This window comes from Populus alba, chromosome 3 (assembly GCF_005239225.2).
Source record: "Populus alba chromosome 3, ASM523922v2, whole genome shotgun sequence".
Lineage (NCBI taxonomy): Eukaryota > Viridiplantae > Streptophyta > Magnoliopsida > Malpighiales > Salicaceae > Populus > Populus alba.
Window position 1 is genome coordinate 15,191,189 of NC_133286.1, and position 16,894 is coordinate 15,208,082.

The following is a 16,894-nucleotide window of genomic DNA, read 5'->3' on the forward strand; positions in this document are numbered from 1 at the left end:
ATATATTTATAATAACAAATATTTTTAAAAAATAGTCATCATAATATCAAGAACTACCTTACAACTAAAATAATCACTATCATTTTATTTTTTATTTTTTAAAAAGAAACGATATACCAATTGCATTTTTTTGAAGCATGTACAGATAGATTACAACAGTCAGATAAGTTTCCTAAAACTAAGAAACAAAAAGCTTAACCATAGAGGTCTATCATAATAATATTATCTCACTCAAATGTAAATATATCAAGCGCGCAAGCGCGCAAAAAATAATAAATTTCCTGCCAAAACCAACTAGAAAACAACTTGAAAGTGGGCAGAAACCCTAATTATTATATATATAAAAAAACCCAGAATAAGAGCAATGGTGTCTCCACTTGCAGTGTGGTCATAAGTGATAATGATTGTATAAAATCCATGCTAGGGTTTAATCGTAATTAACTAGCAGCAAAGCTAGAGACCTCTTATAAATTATAAATGCCACTAAATCTAAGGACACGTGTCGGGTATAAGCGGTTAAGGTGTAACTTATTTCCTGCCACTGGTCACAGGGAAAAGAGAGAAGTTATGAACTAAAAAAATGGAAGTGCGAAGCCAATGGTTGGTTTTTGGAATCCTTGGACTTTTGTTATAGCTGACCTTGTCTTCTTTCTTCAATGCTTCTACGAAAAGGTCAGTCTGTTTCTCTCGTTCTTGTTAAAATGTGTCTGCTTTTGGTTTTTCGTTTTCTTTAATATATATATATTTTTTTCTTTTTTTTTTTTTTGGAGAGGAGGGGTTAATCATGTTATGAAGATGTGAACTTTTATGGTTGTTCTTGGTGTTAGTGTTGCTAGGACTTGGTATTGGGTTTTGGTGTAAAACATGGTGATATTTTTTTTTTCTGGGTTTCATTTCTTGTTTTTCTTCAAAATTTGTGTGCAGTTTTGTAACAGATCTTTGAGCTTGAAGTTTTAGTTTGGATTCTTTTATGGTGAGTGTGTTTGAATTGTGCTTGGGGATTACTTGTTATTATTCCGTGTTGAGTTTGAGTCTAGTTTTTAGATGTTTAATGCAAATTGGTGGAATATGTTGTGTTTAAATTTTTGTTGCGTGACAATACCCTAAATTTATCTATCATGTGGGAAACGGGAAAACAAAGGAAAGGATTTTGAGATTTGATCATGTTAAACTGAACTTTAGATACTCTATGTTGAGGGCTAGGTGATTGATGCATGCTCTGAAACTTTCCAGCAATAACGCTTCGGAAATTGAAGGGTTTGTTGTGTACGAGATTGACTATGGAAGTAGGAAAGCACATCTTTTGAATTATCTATTCCATGTATAAATTTCAGGTGGTTTGATTTGAACTCTGGCGAAAGAACTGAGCTGACTCAAATGCTAGAGTGTCATAAAGGACACTGGAGACTGCAGTTTGATAAAGTTGGATTTGAATTAATTTTTGGTCAATGTTCTCTAGCAATTAAGATTGTGCCTTATTGGGATGGACATAGCCAATAGCGACAACATTATACAGCCTTCAACAACTTGTCACTGCTACAGGATATCCAGCCTGACTGATACAATTTTGGACACGACTGAAGTGGCGAACTTGAAAGATCAGTATGTTCTTGGGGAGCAGTTGGGGTGGGGACAATTTGGTATCATAAGGGCATGCTCGGATAAGCTGTCTGGTGAGGTTTTAGCTTGCAAATCTATTGCTAAAGATAGATTGGCCACACTCAATGATGTACGCAGTGTAAAGCTTGAGATTGAAATAATGAGTAGGTTATCAGGGCATCCAAACGTTGTGAATCTCAAGGCAGTGTATGAGGAGGAGGATCATGTGCATCTTTTGATGGAATTGTGCGCAGGTGGGGAGCTTTTTCACCGACTTGAAAAGCATGGTAGGTTCTCAGAACAGAATGCTCGTGTTATCTTTAGACATCTTATGCAGGTGGTTCAGTACTGTCATGACAATGGCATCGTTCACAGAGATTTGAAGCCTGAAAACATTCTCTTAGCCACCAAATCTTTATCATCACCAATTAAATTGGCTGACTTTGGTCTTGCAACTTACATCAAACCTGGTGAGGATTCTACTCTTATTTCTTCTGTTCCTGCGATAGATAACAGGGTCTTTCTTGACCCTTTTCCGCTCTAAGCACATGGGTTTTGTATTTGCAGGGCATAGTTTGCACGGGACAGTTGGAAGTCCATTTTACATTGCTCCAGAGGTACTGGCTGGAGGTTATAACCAGGCTGCTGATGTGTGGAGTGCTGGTGTTATTCTTTACATTCTTCTAAGTGGGATGCCCCCATTTTGGGGGAAGAGCAAATCAAGGATCTTTGATGCAGTCAGAGCTGCAGAACTACGGTTCCCTCCCAAATTCTGGGATCAAATATCCACATCTGCCAAGGACTTGATCACTGGAATGCTCTGTAAAGATCCTTTCAAGAGGCTTAATACTGCACAGGTGTTAGGTATGTCGATGTATGTCATTTCAGGCTATTGCTTTTCTGCCGAAACAATACAAAGAAAAAAGGTTTTCAGATCCAGACAATAGCATTCTTTTTTTAGAATAAATGAACAATTTTCAAAACCGTTCCAAATAGGCCTTTATTATGGCATGTACAGGTGTTAAGCATTTTATTGCAATATTTGCTTGACTTGAACCAATTTTTGTTCCTTTTGGCATATCGTATCAAAAACCAAAACCCTTGCGTTTTTGAGTTATTTGAATATCTGCCCACCAGCTCTAGGAAATTTTGCTTATAATAAGGATTATTGTGTTTTACAGCTCACTCCTGGGTGCAGGATGGGGCACATCTAGCTCAAGAATCCAACATGCAGGACAACCTTAACTGTGAACAGCTAGAAAATTGTGGAGGTTCATTTTCTTCCCCATTCACCGCCAAGGATCAAGCCTACAGCTTCACCTATGAATTGCCTGTAACTGGTGGGGATCAACAAGGGCACTCTCCTACACCCACATCATCATTTTCTTCTTTCCTAGTTAACAACAACACCCCTTGCTCTGCATCTGGAGGTTTTTCTTTTAGCAACCATGATGAACCAGGTTCAACAGAGTTCTCATCTCCCATTTTATCAATGCTAAGCTTTACCTTCTTCAGTCCTGTCACTGAAGTTGATAAAGGAGATTTCTCGTTTGGTACTAAAGCCACCGAGTCGAAATGGGACGCAATACATGGAGGTACATATGTTGCTTTAATCCATCACCTGCTTGTAAGATAATATTTAATACACATTAGATGAATAGGCATCCACGCCTATCTTATGAAACCTTTAAAAACTGCAAGTTAGAGAACGAATGCTTTCCATACAGGATCAGCTCCTTTTTGTCTCCACATATGAGAACAATGAAAGGTCCTTAAAGTGTCCCAGGATTCCACTTCCCTGTGATATCAATTTCGAACTATTTGGTATATTTATCCACGAAACACTAATCGAAGCTCTCTTTCTTGGATGGTGCAGAATCAGTTCTGCGAAAGCTCCCTGCATTGTCAGCTACTTCTGCTCCAGTTCACCATGGAATAGAAGAAATGATGCAGAAGATAGAATTTCCACGGGAAGGGTGCAATGGGTCTAAATTATCCAGTATCCACAACAGAAGAAATCACACCATAGGACATGGCGAGCTTGATCAACTTAATATCATGGTCACCGAATCGGTTATTCGCTGGGCGTCATGCACACATATCCCTACCGCCCCATCACTTAGATTATCACTTGTATGCTAGAGGAGCGCGTGTGCATCGTACACTGGCTGGGCACAGTTTTAACGAGTTCTAATGACTGACAAGGTAACTTGATCCAGAAGTTTTGGCGATGTGAGAAACTGAACTCTGCTGATAGATTTGTGAAGAAATGCACTTGGGAGAGGTGATAATTTATGAGGTGTCATCGAATCATTCCGCTCTGTAAATAACTGCCAAAAGGGAGTGTATATAGCAGAAGTTGCACATCTAATTTTCAAACTATCAAACATTTTAGCGAGGAATATATTTCAATGTCTCCCTCTGTTTGATCACGTATTGTTTGTTGTCACATACGTTACTGAATCTGAAGGCTATGGGCATCTTATGCTAGAGAGCTTACAATTTCTTGCTTTTATTTGCCTCCAATATCACGCTGTTCTATGGATACAATAACTTTTGCTTGCGTTGCATGCATTGTACGAGTTTCGAGTCCTACAATGACGTGCATATTCCAGATTAACTAGAAAAGGATAAAACAAAGCATACGTTTTCCTCCTAATAATATAATACAAGTGATTGAAACACATTTGATTTCATGGGGTCCGTGTTCCAAAAATTGACCCCGGTTATTTTTTTGCCCCAAACAAGCTCACTCAGTTCCTAACAAGCCAATTGCTGCAAAATTTTTAAGAATCATGTTCCTATTGTTACTTTCATGATGTGGGAGCATATTCTTGGATTGCTGTTGCTAACTTATTCCGATCCTCCTCTGTTTTCATTCTTAATAAGAAAGTGCGCGCCACAACACTATCATCATTGCCACTGTCATCACCCTGCAACAAGACAAATCACCGGCTATAAGTTCCATGGAAGAGATAATACATTAAATATTATGATTAATACAAACCGTTACAGCAGTCTTCTAAGTGTTCGTTGGATATGTGATTTAGATGTTAAACCAGACAAAAGTTTATATGCTCATAAAAGAGTAGAAATAAGAATTAAAATGCATTACCGCAGTATGAAATATTGCAACAAGGGAATTCTTCTGTGGATTTGTCTTGATTCCTGGATAGAGCAAAGCATTTAGTAACACTTTTCCCACCTGCCATCAGCAAAACACCACAGACTAAGTCCAAAACAGAGTTTAAAGAAGTTAAAGTAATAATCTAAACTAAGCACTATGCAGAATCTATCAAAAGAAAATAAAATGCCTAAATGTGCAAACAAAAGAAATTGGAAAACGAGAGGAAACCAATCAATAACTGAAACCATGATAAGGGTTAATAAAGATTTCAGAAACCAAAATAAGTCCATAACCGAACATACATCATTTCGAACAACAATTGTTGGTTTAGATTCTTTTGTGCCCTTGCTTATCCCCTCTTTGCATTTGATGGAAAGCTGCCCTGTGCCTTTATCTTTCCATGTGTCTTTAACTGCTGGATCACTTGACTGAACATAGCAAGAGGAAAAAACCAAAGAAATTATTTAACCACAAAGATGGCAGAACAAGCATGCAATACAAGTCAAGACTTGAATGGCATACAGATCATCTCAATTCATCCAGCAGATCAATTATGAACATAACCAAGATTAATAATGTGTCTTAGAATAGTATGGGCTGTCAGAAAATCATATGATTTAATAAAGAAATGTCAAACTCAATTATACCAACAAATATGTATTAACTGCTATACTAAGAATCATGGATATTCTGGTTATGGGAGAATAGAAGCACCACTTGTCACCTCACTCTATAATTGAAACCACTAACAGAGTTTGATTCAAGGCTTATTTAACAATTATGCCTAATCTCTTTGTCACTTGTACTGTTTAATTTCTAATACCGAAACTTAAAATTGCATGGACTGCATGGAATATGAAATGATCTCCACATAAAAAATCAATCATGTGAATTTTAAGATGTCAACAGACGTAGCATTTGATAGATATATTAAATACCAACCTAACTAATTTTGTGAAAAGAAAAAATGGGAGAAAGTTAAATTTGATGGTATGCACTAGTAAAAGGCAACTTTCTTCTACTATTAAAAACTTGATACATTGCATAACCTAATCCCAAAAACATAAACTTCTCAATTAGTACAGTATGAAATGTCAATTACCTTCACATAGAGCTTGCACTTGACTTCATGGACTGTAACAATACCCTTCTCTACAGACTTCTTCACAGATGGACTGCCAGGTTGCTGTAATTCATTTTCTGGTAAAAGAAATGGTCGTTTAATATCTACGTATAACACAAATACACACAAGAGCAGGCTGAGAGCTCCAGGCTTCAAGGAAATATTTCTCAAAATTATACAAAGAACATTTACCATTTAAGATTTCAAAGTGTTAATAAACATGCAAGCAATTGGTACAAATCCAGCTTCAAAATGGGATCGGTGCTAGAACCAGCAAATCAGAGAAACATTATGAAAGCACATATTTCACAGAACAGAGATCCTACAGTTGATAGACTAACCAGGATAAAGAAATTAAAACTTCATATATATAACACAACAGATCAAAACCAAGGAATTAATAGATGTCTAATGATCAATATTTTCATTTCCAGTAAACAACAACAATCATATGGCCTACTTCTACTGTAAATGAAAAGTAAACACAAAAAATATCCAGAAATGCAGTGAACTCCTACGAGATACCTATATTACACTCAACCATCCTCCTCCAATTTTTTCAAAACCAAGTTCTAAGTGAAAATCTAATCTATAAAGAGTGGTAATTCCATGGTCTCAAAAGCTGAGAAACATGGGCGTGGTGACCATATACTTAACACCCAGATCAACTTGAATTTTACAATTAAGCATGTTCCTTTATATGTTGAAAAGTGTCAAGCTTGCAACTGAATAAGTCTCTGATCTAATTATCCAAACAGGAACTAACAACATGGAATTCCCTTTTCAGATATAGGGTTTTGATATCACAAACCTACCAATGTTTTGAGGACTTGAAACCAAATTTCAACTACCAGCATGTGATAAAGAAAACAAGTGCAGCTCACACTTTTGTACATAACATCATCAACTGGAGTAAAATGCATTGCAGGTTTAATTTTAAGTAATAGCTTAAGAGAATCTCAAGCAACAAAAAAAATTATTTCTCTCACCATCATCTGCAGTGTTATGGGTTGTGGGGATGGAGCTTTGACCTCCTAAAATAGAAAATAAGAAAAAAGAAAGTCAGATTTTGTGTCACTTTTACAAAAGCAACACATGCGACTCTAAAATCTGTATAAAAAAATCACAGAATAACAAATAATGAAGTGTCATATCTGCATCGTCTTATTTTATTATCTAAACTATTATACTGGGAGTTATTAGCATCATATCTCATCTCCAAGAGTACTGAACGGGGTACTCTCCAGTTGTAGATGGCCAACTCTCACTGACTTGTGCTGAAAAAAAAATGTAAAAGAAGAAACTGAACATGTCCTCATCAGAGGATTTTGTAATTATAGTTTCTGACTTAAATTGCCACACCACGAGACACTAAGGTGCATGTAGCAAGGTCTAGTGGACCTTCTGGGAATAGCTTTTGCAGTCCATTTCACAATATTACGGATATTACAAGAGAAACCTATAATATCTTCAACTAGATGATTCAACCAGAACCCAGACGCATTTATAGCTTCCTACTTGAGCCTAGAGCACATTTCCATTGTCACATATAGTTGTCCTTTTTCTCTGGCACATAAGTCATCTTGGCAACTGAATACTTCTGGTGAATTTATAACCAATGTAGCATTCAAGTAAGGCAGTGCAATACCTACCAAATGAGAAAGGTGTTTGACTGTTGGAGAGCACTCCTAAACTTTGGCTTTCAGAGAATGCTGCAGAGCTTTGATTAAAGGAGAAAGGTGTTTGACTGTTGGAGAGTGCTCCTAAACTTTGGCTGTTGGAGAATGCTCCAGTGCTTTGATTAATGGAGAAAGGTGTTTGACTGTTGGAGAATGCTCCACAACTTTGGCCGCTGGATAATGCTTCAGAGCTTTGATTGTTGGAGTGGAGTCCAAAAGTTTGACTGTTTGAGAAGAATCCAGAGCTTTGGTTGTTTGAGAACAAACCAGAACCTAGATTGTTCGAGAATGTACCAGAGCTTTCACCGTTGGAGAATAAACTAGAGCTTTGGCTACTAGATGATACTCCTCCAGAACTTTGGTTGGCAGAAAACACACTGGAGCTCCAGGAACTTGTAAAGCTTGCACTTGTACTTGGTAGAGCAAAACCAGTTTTTTCTTTAAGTAATTTGCTCTCATTATTCTTTATTTCAGGCACTAATTTCTTTTCAGTTGTAAGAGAGTCAGCAACAGATCCTCCTTTTGCAGCATTTGCTTTAAGCCAGTTGACAACATCACTAAACTTCTCCTGCAGTAAGAGAGAAGAAGATCAAAGCTTTTATAAATAGATTTTACATTAAATACAAGAGTGCATGCATGTCCCCTTTAATGTATGCTAAAAGACATTAAGTTTTACCATAATGTTTGAAGCATGAGCAAGGTAGTCTTGAATCCCATCTTCCCAAAGTTCATCGGGATGGTTCTTCAGTTGTGTTTGAACCCAACTATTCCAAAATGAAAGAAAACCCAAAAATTAAGTCTATAAGATTAAGGACAACAAATATATATCTTCATCATGTGGTAAATGTTTCTCATTATTCAACGAACTTGTACATAGAATTTGATGATATGAGGAAAAAAGGTAGACAAACAAGAGAACACATCATCTTCATCCAAATTAATCATAAAAGCAGAAACTAAGTTGACCAGATAATAAATGAAGATGTCAAGTTGTTCAAATACAGGAAAGAAATGGACCTGGCAAATTGGTTATTGAGAGCTCTCACGTGATGCTGTGATGACTCAGCCCGTTTCACATCCAACGGTGGAGTCAATTGTTGCTGAGATGGTTCGGGTCTATGAACATCAAATAGCAATCCTGCCATTGTTCTTTTATTCCGCAACTACAACCATAATTTGATTTCGCATAATCAGCCTCCAAAATATGATCGAAGCTCAAAATCAAAAGATGTAAAATAGAATGTTCTTTTCATGAAAAATACAGAAGCAAGCAAGTAAGAGTAACAAAAAAGTAGTGACATCATAGTTTTGCTTTTGCCTAGACAAAGTGCTCCACATAAAAAAATTCAAAGACATGAACAAAAATGCAACCAAGAACATCACTAAAGCTCCTTAAAATGCATAAACATAAAATATATAGACCATGTAGCAAAAAAAAAAAACTTAACTTTTACCCGTAATTTCACTTCATTATCCCAAAAACCAACATCAATCAAAGCACTAAACTCCTCAAAACACTCAAAAGTAAATTCAAATCCCAATTTAAGCAGCAGCCCACGATTAAAAATTCAAACTTTATTACGAAAAAACCAAAACACAACTACAAAATCTTATATTCTAAGAGCACAATTAAGCATATTGTTTATCAGTTAAACAAGAAAACTGAGTAGAATCAAATTAGTGTTTTCTGAAGAAACTCACTGTCGTGTCATTGGAGTCAGGGAGTGAGTCTGAAACTGCAAATCGTTTCGCTCCTTTCATGATTTTTTTCTTTTCTTGAAAAGCTGCAAGGAGAGAGAGGGAGAGGGAGAGAGAGGGAGCAAAAATAGGGTTTTTCTCGCTTTTGAATTTCTTTATTTTATTTTTGGTTAATGAGGGTGATGATGCTATCTTTTCCACAGTTGGGGATTAATTACTGAAAATGGGTGATTATGACCGTCCGATGACGTGGGGAACTAACTTTCAATTAGTGCCGTTGGATATTGTAGACGCATGGGTGCTGCCTTGGGCTCCACCACTACAGTTTCTGCGCGAGGTCAATTGCTTGGACTAGATACGCTGAATTTGTAAGATTTATTATAAGCTTGTCTTGATGGGCTTCGAGCCCGTACATTATGGTAAAATGGGACTCTAATTTAATTATAAAAAGACTTCATTTGTTACTGTGATTTAACTGTATTTTTAAGATTTTTTTTAATTTTTAATTTAATTTTTAGTATTTTTAATATAATAATATTAAAAATAAATTTTAAAAAAATATGTTAAAAATATATTATTTTAATACGACAAAAAATACTTTGAAAAGTAATTTCTATTAGACTCTTAAATAAACTTTAATAATATTATTAATAAATTATTCATTTTGGAGGTAGATGTTTGCAAAAAAAAAAAAAATTTATAAATGCATCAAACGGTTCAAGATAACTTTTTTATGGTTATAGACCAAGAAATTAAACTTGTTGATAGGTGATGATAAAAAAAAAAAATAGTAAAATTTGATTATACTCGATACAAAAAGGAAGATAAAATTGAATTATCCTAGATACAAAAAACGAAGAATCTTTACTTTTAATTATATTTTCTAGATGTAAATATAAAACCATCATTTAATATCATAATTTGTAAAAATATATATAATTAGAGTATTTTGGTTTATCTAAGTAATAAAAAAACTGACCATGGATGGGGAATAACAAAAGCATGGAGTGAGAATAAATCATCCCTCTTCATATTGGTCTTCTTAATTTTTAAGATGTTATTTATTTATTTATTTTTAAGAGATTCTTAATGCAAAGACTTCTTCTCCTTTTTTGAGACGCATTGATTTGTATGAATTTAAGTAACCCTATAGTGAATATTATAGAGGAGCCATGGATAAAGAGACCTGGTTAGGGCTCATTAGGGATTTCAATAAATTAATGGGGGAGGGGGGGGGAGTCCAATGGCAGAGAAACCAAAAACAAGTATCTCAATCATTCATGTTAACATATCACTAATACATGATGTAAATCAATTAATTAAATTTTAAATTTAGTTTTTAAAAATTATTAGATCGAGTGCTTAAATTTTAGGGTCATTAAAGGTTTGTATAATTATTAATTTTAATTTTTTAAAAAATTAATCGAGATATATATAAACGGTTTGAAACACCCATAAAATTTTATAAAAAATAAAAATAAAACATATCAATAATACACTAACTTGATACATCATTGGTGCAGAGCAGGAGACTAACAAAAATTAGGTACTGGAGCCAGGCTGGTAGGATGGGATCCTGTCCTGTCCCTTGGGGCATGCGATGGGCACTTTTACGTCTCTATATTAGAAAATTATGCGGAACAAGTTGCCCAGTATAGCATCGGGTGGATACAAGGCTGGCTGCAGGTGGAGTGGTTGCCTGGGTTCGGACATTTTGAGATCAACGGCCAGTTAATATATAGGATAAACGATGGTTTTGATGACATGTTCACTTGTGGACGCAACCAGCCCTTTAATCACCATATATTTCTGTGTAAAACACCGAACTATGCAAAGGTGCATACATTCCATAGCTAGCCAGTGTCCACGCACAAGATGAAAGAAAATGTTGCTCTTGTATTTCAATCAATAACTTCAATTCCATTCCAAAACATCAAAAGGTGAATCAGTTTTCACCGATGAGATTTACATCACAAGTGGCTAACGTTTCCACTCTTTTCTCTTCTTTCATGATATACTTGTTGTTATTCCTATCATCTAGGCCCTTCCCCATGGATGTAATGAGAAACGGGATAAAATTGAAAGAAAAAATTACAATGAAAAAATAAATCTATATGACCTTTGTCCTCACACCAAGGGCCGTTTTTCTTCAGCACCTTCAGCTTTCCTGCTATCGCCCAGGCTTATTTCTTCTTTGAAATGGGACTTCCCATGTCTAGCTGCACTCCTAGAGGGGGGTTTATAATCTACAGGAACCATCTTCAATATGATTCCCATGGCCAGAAGTAGCAGCCCTGTCCCATGCTGCTCAGTTAATGGCTTTGTGAATATCATGTATGACAGCAACAAGGTAACTGCCTTTCTAGCAGTTGTTATCTGCATGCCAGTACAAATCAGAACCCACAAGTCAGACATAGCATGTGAAGCATATCCTAAAATAAGGTGGTGGAAATATTTCTGATGATTTCATTTTACATCCCATTTTGCAAGCAGTTTGATGGCTCATTAGGCTTCCAAGCTGGGTATTCCGACGCAAGAAAACGTCGATTATCAAAGGGGGGGAATAAAATGCAGAATTTACAGCAATTAAGAGAGGGTGAGACAATGGACATACCATGGCAGTGGCAGCAGCGCCAAAAATGGCAATGAGGGACAGAACAGAAATTTGGCCAACGAATGTGGCCATGGCTTCAAAGACTAACACTCCATACACATAAGGATGCTGCAATACATAAAGTAATGATCAAAGGGACTTGGCAATAGAAACAAAAAAATGTAGCAATGCTCAAATTGAATAATTTTGGAAATGCAAGGCGATGTCTGAAAGTTGATCGTTATTTTAAATAGGTAAAACCAGGAGAATAAGTAAATGCAGTGCCAAAAAACTTAATCTGTTTCCATGCTCAATCATTAAAAAGAATCCATGAACCCTTGACCCAAACAGAAACTCTTGGAAACATTTATTCTTTATATGTCAATCCAATAAGCATTTGGCTCTCCCTCTTGCATTACTTTAGCACAGAATTCCTATTTCCTTAAGCATGCTGTAGCCATCAGAGAAGTTTGTTGGAAAATATCCCCACTGGAGGCCTGACTAAGTCAATGGATTGTATTAATCACTAAATAGTTAATATACTAATGAAGTGGACTTTCAACCACCATATCATTTATTGATTTCTCCAAGGAACCTTTTTTGGCACGTTATGTGTAACTTGACTCCAACCATTTTCATTGAAGTCCCAGACGCACAACATGGATTTCTTTTCAAATCAATTTATATAGCATGCGAGTCTACAAATATTTATAGGTGTATAGTTCTTTACTTGAGCACAAGATTTCCAAGCCTTAAACAGCTCTCCAGTCAGGATCATTGGTGGAAGCAAGAAAGGCAATCCAACTACTGTCGAGCAGAACAGCACCTCGATCTGTCAAGTACATAAAAAGAAGGGCCTAATGATGCACCTTTTTTTGCCAAAACAATTTTGCGTTCATGTATCGGGGGGGAAAATGTCATCACCTGCGTGGTGTCAGGATTCATAGTAAAAATTGCTTCTTGCAAATTACCCATCAAAGAATCCATAATTAAAGCACCGGAAATCATCAGAACGCCAATTATACTAAAATTTGGAGATGTTTGAGCATCTGCCAAGGTGAAAAGGATCAGACCAATAACCAGAAGCAGAGCTGAGATGTATTCGTGAACTGGATATTTTCTTCTCAATCCTGGAATGAAGGCTCCCATTAACATGACTGGCAGTACCTAGATTCTCGAAATCACCAAAACTTTCGTATTAGAGAAGAAAGGGACAAGATCCATCTTAAATTTCATAAAAAATTTCATCGTATTCAAATACAAGCAACAATAAATTACTTCCACATGCACACGAGATCTTAAAAAACCAAGACCTTTCACATCCAACTTAATAGGACAAGAGTTAGATAAGAACTAAGTTTACCTTGGTGGATTTGAACATGATTTGAGCTGGATAGTTAAGAAAGGCCAGGGACCCCTTAGTCAACCCATGAGAACCCATAAGAACAGCAGAGAGTTTCCAATAAGTTTTCCATGGGTTCACCATTTGCTTGGGGGTGAAACCCTGCAAGTATATAAGCACCAAGTACACAAATCCTTGTACAAATGTGAAATACCAACCATAGCTGAAAATCCAAAAGAAAAAACAAATATGCATAAAAATTACTACATAACAAAATTAATATAGAAATACTAACAATAGTTATGTACCTGAATTGGAGCCGATTATATACATATTCCTGCAATTAGCCAATTGAAAATATGATATGTCGATGATTAGATCAAAGGCTCCAAGCAATAAGAATCAAATAAAAACCAACAAAAAATTTACCGATATACTGGTATTCAATTTTTCATAATTTTTAAGGTCAAAACAAATAAAAGACTATATAAGGAACACCCAAAGAAAACATTGTTTTTTAACAAAATAATGACCAAAAGCAGAAAATTGACTCGGTAGACTTAAGAAACAAAAATTTAAGAGAACAAAAATTGTGAGACTTTGCCATCAATTAAGCCCAAAATAAAAATAAAATATAACTTTGCGTTGCATCAGTTTCATTCTCAGCAACCAAACAGAATATAACAAAAACGTTAGATGCATGTGGATATTAAACGCTCAAGACATGGAAATTTAACCAATTACACCAGAAAAAAAGAAAGAAAAACAAGAACAAGAATTGGCCATCAAAGTCAAACAAGAAACAAACAACATGTCCGCACTTTATAAAAAAAATCCCAAGATAATAAACAGTGATAAAACTTAGAAACAAACCTCGCAGATGCCATTAATGAGATAACCAAAGAAGAAACCGGAAGAGCAAATAAGAAACTGTTGCCATTTAGGCCGGTCAGATAAAGAAATCCCGAACAAATACCTCGCTTGATCCTCTCCCTTCATTTATCAGTTTAACACTGCAAACCCAGAAAAAAAGTACAGAAGGGTGTATGTATATTTCAACAGATTGCTTGCTTGTGTTAACGGTGCATGGTATATATGTGCGAATGTAATTGAAAAAAGAAAATAAAAGGGAATTGGTTTGTTTGTTGATTCGAGGAAGTAAAGTATCAAAAAGAGCTGTTAAGAAGTCTTGGAAACTGTCTAACCTGAGAGAGAGTTGGTTTATTTTGGGTTTGGGGGTTGAAAGTTGAGAACAAAGAGACTTAAGTTACTTTTAAGAGGGAGGGAGGGAAGCAGCCAGGGGGGGAGAGAGAGAGAGAGATTAACTTGCTCCTCTAAAGGAGGTGCACGCATCTCCTGTTCATATAGCTTATTTAGTTTTTTTTTTTCTTATCAGTAAACTTATTTTTTAATTTAATCTTATTTTATTTTACCATTTAATATTATATTATTTGAGAGATAAGCTTTGTAATTTTTTTATTAGATTGTATATTAATTTTATAAATTTTTTTTTTTTAATTTTAATCTTTAATATTAGATCTCTTAAAAGTGGGGCTTTGTATTTTTTTTTTTTTTTTACTTTTTTATGAATTTATCTCGATCTTATGATCCAATTCATGAGTTTAACTGGTTAATCCTAATTAATTTGAGTTATTTTTTAAATTTTTTTTTTATGATTCTATCATTTAATATTGGATCTATTAGAAATTGAACTTTGTAATTTTTTTTTTATTTATTTTCTATGAGGTTATTCTTATCTTATGATCAGGTTATAAGTTTTGTAAATTAAGCCTAAGTTGACTTGGTTTTTTTATCTTATTTTTTAATTATTATTTTTTAATTTCATCCTTTAATATGATATAAAGCCCGAATTGATTTAATATGTTATCATTTCAATATTTTTTATAATATGTAACCTCTTGATTATCTAACCCTTTTATTATCCCCAACTGATACCAAGCCCAGTGAATATCAAGTTTTAAAATAAATTTTTTTTATGGTAATATAAAAAGTTGTAAAGCTTCGACATGAGATATAGAAAACGATGCCGTTGTCACCCATATTAGTTTAAAATCATTTATGTTTGTTAATAGAATAAGACAACTATACTTTATACCATGACATACTAAACTTCAAAGAGATAGCAAATGCAATAATTTAATTAACTATTGTAGTTAACATTTCTTTATTTGAAGTGATAAATTCAAAAGTATTATTAAAAAAGATAAAATGATGACAACATCTACAATTATAAAAGTATAATATAATAAGAGATAAAAAAACAATTAATTATATATTCTCGAAAAGATAAACAACTAGCTAAAGTTACATATATGTTTTTTCACGCACCAACTTCAATCTTGTTGTTTTTGGTCACAATTTATGGAATGATGATTGACCATAACATTGCAATAATAAATTAATTGATGCCAATACTAGTATCATGTACTCAAATTCCATAAATTAATCCAAATATATGTCACAAAAAAAATCTCATACAAAGAAATATTATAGATAAAATAATAATAGAAAAACTCATATTTAAATGTAATTACAAAATGAGTTTGCTATAATTTTTTTTTGCAAACATAAATATAGAGTTTGAGATTAAAAAATATCATCTATAATTATTATTTTTTTAAATCAAACTACGTATATTATTGATTATTTAAAATTGTCTTTAAATCCTTTAAAATGACTAAATTACATTAAAACAACTTTCATAATTTAATTTCAAACTCAGGATTAAAATAAACAAGAATTCAAGTCAAAATATTTTAAAAATGATGTATTAAAATAAATTTAATAATAACACCAAATAATTTATTCTCACCTCAATATCTTCTTCTTTTATCAATCACAAACATAGTGCCACCCTTTAGACTAGTTTTTGACCTATTTATACACACACGGTTTTAAGGCTTTAGGTTTGTCTTCGATAAGTTATTAAAGGTCTTGTTTGTATGTTAATAAACGTAAACCTAACCCGATTTTTTTATATATAATTCTTACAAAACACTTGCAATTGTTGCATTAGCCCGGTCTACTGGTTGATTCAAGAAATTATTTAGGATTCAAAACTCCCAGACTAGATTTTTCATTAAATTTGTTGGGTTTTTAATGATCCACTTAATTAAAGTAAACTCAATTTAAATCTTACCGGGTCAATATTAAAAAATATATTTTTAAAAAAAAATAATATCATTTGAACAAACAATGTCAGCCCACGTAATCTGGCACCTAGTCTCTTGCCCTAACTAGCAATTAAAGTTTAATAACAATGGCGAAAAGTGATTGATATTTGCCTTGATGCTGAAATTAAACTAGAAGGCAAAAACCATCATCGCCAAGGGTTGTCAATAAAAGGGCCAAGGCCACGGAGTAACGAATGCGAGATCCTTTACTATCCAAGCACCACTAACACCATCAAGCCATGAACATTCCAGTTCCAACTCGTTTGAGATTGTGAAGGTAGTATAATTCGATATTTCATAATGAACCTAATCACCTAACAGCTAACCAAGCTGCACGCCCCCTTTGTGTTTACTTTTAGTTTATCACTACATCATTGGCTTGCATTATATTTCAAGTTTATTACTACTTTTAGTTTATTTCAACTCGTTTGGAGGATAACCTTCCAGTTGATTTGATAAGTTTAAAGGTAATGACAGCTTGATAAAGGCATGGTTTGACTAAAAAAATCTTAAAACAACATTTATTAAAGTTAACTTAT

General features: G+C 34.3%; 3 protein-coding genes across 4 annotated transcripts; 1 reads left to right on the forward strand and 2 right to left on the reverse strand.

Moving 5' to 3' along the window:
• Positions 1-515: 515 nt before the first annotated feature.
• On the forward strand, positions 516-4,114 carry LOC118028529 (calcium-dependent protein kinase 2). Of its 2 annotated transcripts, none has more exons than XM_035032131.2 (5): positions 516-672; positions 1,335-2,069; positions 2,167-2,463; positions 2,781-3,194; positions 3,476-4,114. In XM_035032131.2, the coding sequence occupies exons 2-5, from the start codon at positions 1,484-1,486 to the stop codon at positions 3,739-3,741; spliced, it is 1,563 nt and encodes a 520-aa protein (XP_034888022.1). In that variant the 5' UTR covers positions 516-672; positions 1,335-1,483; the 3' UTR covers positions 3,742-4,114. The 2 variants fall into 2 exon arrangements, with proteins under 2 accessions (XP_034888022.1, XP_073264181.1); XM_073408080.1 differs by lacking the exon at positions 516-672 and adding an exon at positions 755-973.
• A 75-nt stretch (positions 4,115-4,189) lies between these two features.
• On the reverse strand, positions 4,190-9,401 carry LOC118028530 (uncharacterized). The gene is made up of 9 exons (XM_035032134.2): positions 9,230-9,401; positions 8,546-8,691; positions 8,205-8,292; positions 7,502-8,096; positions 6,839-6,883; positions 5,829-5,926; positions 5,029-5,154; positions 4,715-4,804; positions 4,190-4,532 (listed from the first exon to the last, which is right to left on the reverse strand). Exons 1-9 carry the CDS (start codon positions 9,287-9,289, stop codon positions 4,413-4,415), a joined length of 1,368 nt encoding a protein of 455 aa, XP_034888025.1. The 5' UTR covers positions 9,290-9,401; the 3' UTR covers positions 4,190-4,412.
• A 1,701-nt stretch (positions 9,402-11,102) lies between these two features.
• Positions 11,103-14,480, reverse strand: LOC118028528 (UDP-galactose/UDP-glucose transporter 2). The gene is made up of 7 exons (XM_035032130.2): positions 14,035-14,480; positions 13,470-13,498; positions 13,183-13,384; positions 12,744-12,986; positions 12,550-12,651; positions 11,841-11,948; positions 11,103-11,602 (listed from the first exon to the last, which is right to left on the reverse strand). The coding sequence occupies exons 1-7, from the start codon at positions 14,158-14,160 to the stop codon at positions 11,354-11,356; spliced, it is 1,059 nt and encodes a 352-aa protein (XP_034888021.1). The 5' UTR covers positions 14,161-14,480; the 3' UTR covers positions 11,103-11,353.
• Between the last annotated feature and the right edge of the window lie 2,414 nt (positions 14,481-16,894).

Coding starts and splice junctions, on each gene's coding strand:
- LOC118028529 (XM_035032131.2), top strand. CDS start 1,484: ATGGACATAGCCAATAGCGACAACATTATACAGCCTTCAACAACTTGT. Junction 2,464..2,780: donor TAATACTGCACAGGTGTTAG/GTATGTCGATGT, acceptor TGTGTTTTACAG/CTCACTCCTGGGTGCAGGAT. Junction 3,195..3,475: donor ATGGGACGCAATACATGGAG/GTACATATGTTG, acceptor TGGATGGTGCAG/AATCAGTTCTGCGAAAGCTC.
- LOC118028530 (XM_035032134.2), bottom strand. CDS start 9,289: ATGAAAGGAGCGAAACGATTTGCAGTTTCAGACTCACTCCCTGACTCC. Junction 5,927..6,838: donor CCATAACACTGCAGATGATG/GTGAGAGAAATA, acceptor TTCTTTTACCAG/AAAATGAATTACAGCAACCT. Junction 4,533..4,714: donor TTGCAATATTTCATACTGCG/GTAATGCATTTT, acceptor GTCTTGTTGCAG/GGTGATGACAGTGGCAATGA.
- LOC118028528 (XM_035032130.2), bottom strand. CDS start 14,160: ATGAAGGGAGAGGATCAAGCGAGGTATTTGTTCGGGATTTCTTTATCT. Junction 12,987..13,182: donor TCATGTTCAAATCCACCAAG/GTAAACTTAGTT, acceptor TCGAGAATCTAG/GTACTGCCAGTCATGTTAAT. Junction 11,603..11,840: donor GCGCTGCTGCCACTGCCATG/GTATGTCCATTG, acceptor ACTGGCATGCAG/ATAACAACTGCTAGAAAGGC.